The sequence below is a fragment of the Camellia sinensis genome, chromosome 6, assembly GCF_055761805.1.
Source record: "Camellia sinensis isolate YWXY chromosome 6, ASM5576180v1, whole genome shotgun sequence".
In the NCBI taxonomy this organism is placed as follows: domain Eukaryota; kingdom Viridiplantae; phylum Streptophyta; class Magnoliopsida; order Ericales; family Theaceae; genus Camellia; species Camellia sinensis.
The window spans coordinates 116,061,146-116,070,535 of NC_138966.1; the positions used below are offsets into that span (position 1 = coordinate 116,061,146).

The 9,390-nt window shown below is 31.2% G+C and overlaps 1 protein-coding gene across 1 annotated transcript; it reads left to right on the forward strand.

The window, feature by feature from the left end:
- The first annotated feature begins 5,133 nt into the window (after positions 1–5,133).
- LOC114285525 (uncharacterized) lies at positions 5,134–7,587 on the forward strand. The gene is made up of 2 exons (XM_028228568.2): positions 5,134–5,743; positions 6,498–7,587. The coding sequence occupies exons 1-2, from the start codon at positions 5,584–5,586 to the stop codon at positions 7,358–7,360; spliced, it is 1,023 nt and encodes a 340-aa protein (XP_028084369.1). The 5' UTR covers positions 5,134–5,583; the 3' UTR covers positions 7,361–7,587.
- The last annotated feature ends 1,803 nt before the right edge of the window (positions 7,588–9,390 follow it).

Here is a 9,390-nt window from a genome sequence, read left to right on the forward strand (position 1 = left end):
AAAATTCTCAGTTCCAAAAAATTTCTGTTAAATAAATTATTAAATTGTAAGTATGGTTCAATGAATTTAACTCCGATCCAAGGTGAGCCCACATAATTTGTTATATTATTAATCATTTTGACATTAAAGTGGAAATTTGAAATATCTCATATTTCACTGCTTAAAAGCTTTTTCCTTTTCCTTTTCCCCTTTATATTATTGTAACCAATAACAGGTTATATTCAAATTGAAGTACCTTATGAGGGTAAATTTTCAGAGAATAACAACATTTAAAAAAAAAAAAAAAAAAAGCACACTTTCAAAATAGATAATTAGTATTAGTACTGATTTTGTGATGCGATGTTGTCCTTTCTATGAATTTTTTTTTTCAATTTTTTTATTTTAATAAGCAAAAGAGAACAAAACTTTATTGATAGAAATTAGCTTATAATAAGATACTACATCAATAAAGATAAAAATCATGAGTGCAAAAACTGAATCATAGTTAGACAACACGATCTCAACTAGATTAGTATCGGGAAGTAAACCTAATCATATATAAGTACCACATCAAATTTTTATTTATTTATTTTATTAGCGGAAGAGAGAACTTTATTGATGAAATACAATTGAATAAACAAGATACATTAATAAAGATAAGTAGTACAAAAAGTATAAAAGCAATACTAAACGATTTCAATTAAGTTGGCATCGAAAAAAAAAAGTCTAATCATTTGCTAGCACCACACTTAAAATTGGTGAGGAACCAACCAAACACCCCAATAATAGACAAAGATCAACACTGAAACTATGCAAACAATCCAACACTGAAACTATGCCCAAAACCCTGGTCCACACAGGACAAAGCAGAGCACATCAGAGCCGAAGCCAGCAGCAGTCACCATAAACCAGCAGCCTAAAACTCAGATGCTTCCTCAGCTGCTTCCAAAACCAGCACCAGCCGCCTTATCTGCTTGAACCATCACCCAATGCATCTCCTGACCTGTTGAAAATTTGACACAATCTGATAAATAGAATAAGAATCCCCAATAGCTTGTGACTTCAAATAGCCACTTTTACTTTGATGAGGTCACATAAAACCAGTGAGTTTGGTTGGAGATCATTAAAAATGTATAGTTTTTCAAGTTATTTCAAACAATTTATATGTTGAGATTAATTATGATGTAACAGGACATAGCAGTCTAACTTGAACAATTCAGTTATGAATGAGTCAAAGGATTCAAACCTATCACAACCCACAAAGCTAAAAACATCAACCTAATTAAAATGCTTAATTTCCAAACATCATGTTTCTATTGCACGGTTGGAATGACTCACCCATTGAACCTCATTTCGTTTTGGATCTAAATCTGTAACACTTTATTATGACCGGTGAACTATTAAAAAAAACTAGAATATTACAAATTTAGAATTATTTATCCAGAATTTAACCAGAAATGACAATCAATGATTCAAATTTATTTTACTCGTGAACTCTACATTTTATTAGTTTAATTCTCACCGCACATACCTATACTGTGTGAATTCTGGGCCCTAATTCTAGAATCCCTGACTTTTCTATAAAAAAAAAAAGATAGAGAAGAACAAAATGCTAGTATTGTAAATTACAAACACTCAGTAAAATATATCAATAGTCTCTGTGTTTTATTTCTTGTGTTATGTTAGTCCATATAATATCAATCAACTCGGATTTGGTATTTAATTGTAGATTTTGTATTAATTTGATCCAATTATAACACCAATTAGGGTTTTAGAAAGAAAATGGTTGAAGAGTTAGTTAAAATTAACTCACGTGACACGTGTCGCTCATGTGTGCATTTTTCATTTAAAAAAAAAAAATCTAACAATTTAACCAATGAACCAAATTAAGTCAAAATCATAAATTCAAGTCAAAATCAAGTCAATTAAAATTATAACTATTAAAATAACACAATGATCGAAATATAGGGACTACTGACATAATTTACCTAATAAATTTTGCCAACGAGTTTATGGTCCAACATCATCTCCCTGCCTCTCATGTACAAGAAGAGGTTGAGAGTTCGATTCTGACTAGAGGCAATGTTGTGTGGCAGTAATTATTTAGCTTGTATATATATAATTTGAATAAGCTTCCATCCATATCTCATATTTCCTTACTTCTTCATACTCTTTTTATGGGTTTTAATTATGACCTGTACTAATGATCTGAACCGTTTATCTTATAGGTCCTGTAATGAAGGTCATCATCCATGCTAAAAAATCAACTTCATTAGAAAATTATAAATACAAAAATAAATCTTATTTTATTTTATAAAATGAATAGTAAATATAATTAAATTTAAATTATCTATTTTATAAAACAAAATGCAATTTGTTCCTATATTTATAGTTGTCCGATAAAACTAATTTTTTGCACAGATAGCCTTCATAGTGGGGCGTACGAGATAGACGGTTCGGATCATCAGTATAAATTCGAATTAAAACTCATAAAAAGAGTATAAAGAGATGAGATATGGAGGAGATTATCCCGTACAATTAGTTGCTCCCAACTCTTACATTCTTCTTCTTTTCTTTTCTTTTCTTTTTTTATTAGTAAAACGAAAATTTTGTTGATAAAAATCTAATGTCTACCATTATTACAGTTCCACTATGGTAAAAAATTATTACAAGAGATACAAAGATAATTGTCTCCTTTCAACTATATATACATAGAATTAAGATAATATGTCACAAATATGAAAATACCAAAAATGCCCTTATCATGATCTACATTATCGCAACCATCCACATCTTTTCAATAGATTATAAAAAATGGTATTCCTTTATCGGCAAAAGAAAAATTTTATTGATGAAAACGAATACAAACATCAGATTAAAAATGGTGTTCTAATGAACAGACATATCAACCAGTTACAATTAGAAACAGATTTCACACCCACCCTTGGTGATGTCTTGTTTACTTGATCAATGGTGATGTTAATGGATAAGCTATTTTAAACATTTTTATTTACAAAGACAAGTAGTGTGTTAAATTGATTTCGTGGGGTATAGAATATCAGTCAGTTAAGAAATCAATTTTTTTTAAATTTTTTTTTAATTTTTTATATAAAAAAACATTACCATAAAACAAAATCTTTGAAAAACGTTTGTAATTTGACTAGCCATCTGCATGGAAAACACATATATGTATGGAAACACAGATGGGTTACCCAAATATTGGGTGATGTTGCCGTACTCACACAGCAATTTGATTAACCCTTTACACTAGCATACCTTAATTTTAACTGTCACTCTCTCTCACCCCCACAAAACACTTATATATACTGTAAACTTAACTTATGCTTCAAAAAATTGATAGAAAAGTTGTTTCCCAACTCAAGTGAATCACCCTTTTTGAGCAGATATATGTGTATATATTTATATATTGTACGTGTGTCCGCATCCACGCAGAGGGAAAGATTGAGTACATATTGATCCTATGAGATGCTTTAAAAAATTGAAAGATTAATTGTTTTCCCAACTCAAGTGAATCACCCTTTTTGGCATATATATTGTACAACCTCTCTGCACCCAGTACATATTGATTCTTCATAGACCTTACATTAGCTAGAGTCTCGTGCATTAACGCTGTCATTCATTTATGACCAGAATGAATTAATTTGAGATGGCTTCTTGTGTCTTGTTTGTAATTAAAAAATGCAGCAGACACACTCAAATATAAGCTTTTCACTACATGTCGTTAAGGATAACATAAATTTCAGTTTATTGAGAATGGCTGACGGGAGTAATGATATATAAATAAAAAATATATACAAAATAATGTGTTGAGTTGCAGGGCTATCGCTTTAAAATTTTAAATTCATCATCAGTGGCGGAGTCAGAAAACTAAATCAGAAAGGGCATTTATTGATTACAACTTTAATTTTTTTTTTCATAACCAATAATAAGAAGATAATAATAATTTTTGAATTAATATTAAGCATAAAAATTTAAATAAATTATTTCAAAAGTATTCCACATAAAATTTTACAATTAATTTCGAGTAAAATCGAAAAAAAAGTATTGCGTGTAACTAGTGTATCATTGACAATATAAAAAACTCATATATTTAAGTTTTAAAATAAATTATATAATGGTAAGATAAATCAAATTTTTACAAAATTTGAGTAAAAATTTCATATAATAGTGATATCACGTCATTATTAATATATGATATCACTAATCAATAGTAAAACAACATATGAATGATGAAATTTACATGTAAATATAACTGACACTCTAATAATTTTTACATATATATAGTGAAATTAATTATATTTACATAGCAATAATGATGGATATTACCTTTATATTAAGATTTTTTCACAAAATTTTCATACATAAAAATATAATTTGTTGTAGCCACTTCATTTTCAATAAAACAATAAATTTAAAAATACCCTTGACATTTTATTCTAAATATTATTTTTATTTAAAATTTTATTTATATGCATAAAATAAAAAAATAAAAATAATAAAAAATAAAAAATAAAAAAACGAATAGGAGAGGCATGTGAACCCCCTGGTCACCATGCGACTCCGCCATTGTCCGTCACCATACATTTGATTTACGAAAAAACTACTACCATGTCATTCTGGTAAGTAATTCTATCAATCAATAAATAAATAAATCTGGAACCTGACTCATTTTTGCAAAATGAAAGAGAAGAAATTCTGGAAGCAAATCTCAAATTCCATTAATTATTACATTGAACATATAAGGAAATGAAAGGCAGTAGTGCCTATGACTACTATGAAGCTATTAGGTTACAATGCTAAAAGCAATCAATTATAATCAATAGTATTACTGCCTGAAAATCAATGTCGGTACATATTTTAACAGAAATTATAACAACAATTTTACGTTGTGTATAAAATTCAGATTGTGATCCTCCCCCATTATATTGTCATAATAAAATGGTCATAAAATAATCATACGAGCCTATCTTTATTTAAAGTTGAGAAAAAAAGTTAATGTATTTTTACACATATAATAAAGAGAATCTGAACCCACAAAATTCAAGCCTTTGGCTATGGCAATATCATACTTGTTGGGAATTAAAAACCCAAATTGGTGTGTAATAAATAACAAGGAAGCTTCTTCAACTAGGAGGGATGTCCCATTTAGTAACTCAATAACTTGACTTGATTTAACGTAGTACCATGGGTGAAAATGTAGAGAGAGAGAGAAGGGTAAGGAGAGAGATAAAATAATCAAAAATAGGTGGGAATTGATAGAGAGGTGTTCATGGGCCAACAGCAAAAACAAGAAAGGGTAAAAAAAAGAAAAAAAAAGGCTCTCCCAAGTTCTCAACTCTAAAATGTGTTGTGTAGTGTCGTGTAAAACCAACAAAAGTGACTGCCCATCCACAACCCTAAACCAAACCAACCCACTTTCTCTCTTATTTCTGTTGCCATTTCTTCTCCTCCTCCTTTAAAATCTTCCTCTCTTCTTCTCTCTCCTCCTATTTGATGTTAAAGACCTACACCCTCATTTCATCATCAATAAATCTTTCTTTGCCGATCAAAAAGAAAAAAAAAACCGTTGTTTAGCTGCCTGCCATGGATGAAAGTACTGGTGGTGGTGGGTCTAGCGATGATGCGAGAACTTGTCCCCGTGGTCACTGGCGACCTGCCGAGGATGAAAAACTCCGGCAGCTAGTCGAACAGTACGGTCCTCAGAACTGGAACTCAATTGCTGACAAGCTCCAAGGCCGATCAGGTACGAAACTCTCTTTGTTTGTTTTTCTCTCTCCGATTCGTGGATCATTCGAGATCTAGGATTCAAAGTTTAGGCTTGAATATTACGGTATGCTTGTCAACTTAGTAGGAATTAGTCCGATCAATATTTTTCTTTAATCTTTATTGTCTCAAGGTATTATTTTATTTTGTGTTTTAAAAATTCTCTTTTGCTTTGATAAATAAATAAAAAAAAATTGTGGATTAAGTAGAGCATCATTTCAACTTCAAATTAGAAAAAAGATAATCTTTCTATAAGTATATATATCTACCTATTTGGATTTTATTTTCAAATTATGTGTCAATCTAATTGAGATATGGATTTCAGCTAAACTTGTGTTAACCCATTTTTATTATCTGTGTATATTATTCTATTTTGAGTTAGCAAAAACCCAAAATATTTTCTATGCACTAAGTAAATTTTTTGTTTTTGATGGGTTAATTTCTTTTAATTAACTCAATAAAAAGAGTATATAAAGATAATACGAGCTATGAAGAGGCTGCATTAAAAGCACGTATTCCAAGTTCGAACTAAGTAGAGCGTCATTTCTTTTGTTTTTGTTTTCTTCTTCTTTTGTTATCAGAAAAATAGACTTTATTGATGAAAATTAGTGATAGAAAGATAATAACCTCACAAACTTAGAAAAAGTTGAATACATATATGTGCGCATATATATATGTCTTCTTATCTACGTAGTTTAAGCTATGAGTTTTGATAGTTTTCATTCACCATGTAGGGAAAAGTTGCAGATTGAGGTGGTTCAATCAACTTGACCCAAGAATCAACAGAAGACCATTTACAGAAGAAGAAGAAGATAGGCTTCTTGCAGCTCATCGCATCCATGGAAACAAGTGGGCATTGATATCCAGGCTCTTCCCTGGTAGAACCGACAACGCTGTGAAGAATCATTGGCATGTTATCATGGCAAGAAAGCAAAGAGAACAATCCAAGCTATGTGGTACTAAAAGAAGTTACCAAGATGCCATTAATGGTGGTGATGACTCCTCCAACACTCTCTCTTATGGTTTTCGACGAAGGAATTCAAAAACCCAACAAGAGGATTATAGCTCGAAAACCCGGTTTGAGAGTTGCCAATTCTTTGAATTCCAAACACCAAACAAAGAGAGAATTTTCACTGTTTTGCCTAACTTGCCTCCAAGTTCATCTTCATCCCCTTCTTGGAATTTTACTAGACCAACTATTTCGGCGGCAAACAATTCAGGGGATTTATTTGGAAGAGAAGGTAGAGATTTCTTTAACCCTAGTTCAAATTATTGCACCACAGAGAGCTCAAATAATACCTCAGAACAAGCTCTTCGCCGGTACTATCTCAATCCCTCTGCTTGCCGGGATTTTAGTCCATTCGGATTCCCAAACTACAAGAGGGTTGTTCCAAGTTCATTTGGGTACTCTAAACTTGGAGATGGTAATGGAACACATGGAATGTTCAAGAAAGAGTTGGTTAGGTTTGGTGAAAATTCACACCCATTTGAAAAGAAGAGAGAGACTATTGATGAGCACGAAAATGGAGATAAAAATTCCATCAAGCAGAAGGATGTTCCCTTCATAGATTTTCTTGGTGTGGGAATCTCTTCTTGACCACCAAAAATCTTTTAATTTTATTTTTACCTATATATAATATATATTAATTAGGTTTTAAATATTGTCCGATACTTAGGAATTTTGGACCTTTGATATTGATATTCATCGTATATATCAGCTAATACTGTCTCATTTCGGTTGATATATAATCGTGTCGCTGATATCAATACATCCTGATACCGTTATTTAAAACCATGATATAGATGATAATTTTAGTTTCACAACTGAATTTTCTTGTGCATGTCAATGGCATGCAAATATCAATCTTTTTAATTTAAATCTACTGATGGGTTTAGCTGATATTATATATAATCTGTGATTTGAAAATATTTTCTGTATGCAAAGAATATATAGTTTGAACTATATCTTTTGCTTTCTAAATTAGAGATTGGAAAAGGTCCAATTTTTTTTTTGTTTTCCACTTTTATGGATGATCAAATTTTGTAATTTTTTTTATTTTTTATTTTTTAACGTTTGTTGTCCCATGTTAATGAATGTACATCAAACTTCATTACCTTGTGAGAAATTTTGGGGAACAATGGAAATTACATGCTGGAAGAATGAGTTTTGTAGTTTCTTGATTCAGTAATCTTCTTGATGGTGCAAGGAATGTCCATGTGATGGATAAATTCAATTTAATTATGATACCTCTTTCAATAAGATGGCAATTTATGGGACTTGCATCTTTTCATATCTATCCAAATGCTAGTTCGTGCCATTCAGATATTAATTTGCATCTAAATTGGGGTGAAAATTATTTAAAAAATAGATGAAACTATTAAAATAAATAAATTTGAACTAAAAATGTTTTGAAAATTGTAAAAATTGTACCTTGTTCTTTCTCCTCCTCCTCCTCCTTTTTATTTTTTATTTATTTCTTTATTTTTTGTCTCAGCCATTTGTTTAAATTTGTTCAAACGAAAACATGTCCTTCAAAGAGCTGTTGCTTGAAGTTATTTTGGTTGGAAAATCTTGAAAAGAAATGGCATTTTTGTGTGAGCTCCTTTGATTAAGGACAAGGGTAATTGTGCCACATACATTTTGTGTTTTCAAATTTCTACCCATTTATTTCAAAAATTCAAATTCAAGTTGAGAGAGTAATTTTAGGGGTGAGCATGGTTCTGATTGGACCGGATTGGGATAAAATCAGGACCAATCCGTTATCTACGGTTCCTGAAAAATCGGAACCAATCCGATCCGTTTAAATCTTGGAACCAATCCGAACCAATCCATTTCAACACGGATTGGATCGGTTTAGGACCACGGATTCACATAATTAAATAACAAAATATATATATATATATATATATATATATATAATACTTTAATTTTATAAAAATATAAACATAGCGCTATATTAGTTCTACAATAGCAACATGTTTTTTTATAATAGCGACATAATGTTCTAGAATTTAAACAATCATAAAAAAACTAGTTTCATCATAAGTATTTAGACCATTACAAATTAAAACTAAAAACTAAAAAACAAAAGTAATAAAAGAAGATATTATACGAGGTTTATGTTTGAGTTTAGATTTCATATAGAATAAGAGAAGATACTATGGGGGAGGATGTATAATAAAAATATAGACTATTTGTATACGGTCCGGATCGGTTCCAATCCGAAACCGTGAGGTTCAATCCGGAACCAATCCGTGGACTACGGATTTTTAATTCTTCAATCCGGAACCGAACCACGGATTCGAAAAACCAATCCAAACCTATCAGATTGGACTGGACTGGATCGGATTACGAATTTTATAGATTTCTTGCTCAGCCCTAAGTAATTTGTGTTATGAAATTGGACCGAACTAGGTAGCAGTGCCTATGGAAGTTGGGTCGCGCAGTAGGCTGAGAAAAAAGCTCAGGTAGCTCGGTCCTGGGCTGATTGAATGATAGGCCGGTTAGTGAGTTAGGCCCAACTGATAGAAGATGGTCATATGAAGAAGGCCAAGCTAACTTAGCTCGGCGCAATCCATTTGATGGTCAAGGACTGCACGGTTTGGTCAGTGGCAGATCAGCGTAAT

What these genes read in the sequence shown, in the direction of transcription:
- LOC114285525 (XM_028228568.2), top strand. Translation starts at nt 5,584, where the DNA reads ATGGATGAAAGTACTGGTGGTGGTGGGTCTAGCGATGATGCGAGAACT. An exon ending in CAAGCTCCAAGGCCGATCAG is followed by an intron (nt 5,744 to 6,497) that starts GTACGAAACTCT and finishes TTCACCATGTAG; the next exon opens with GGAAAAGTTGCAGATTGAGG.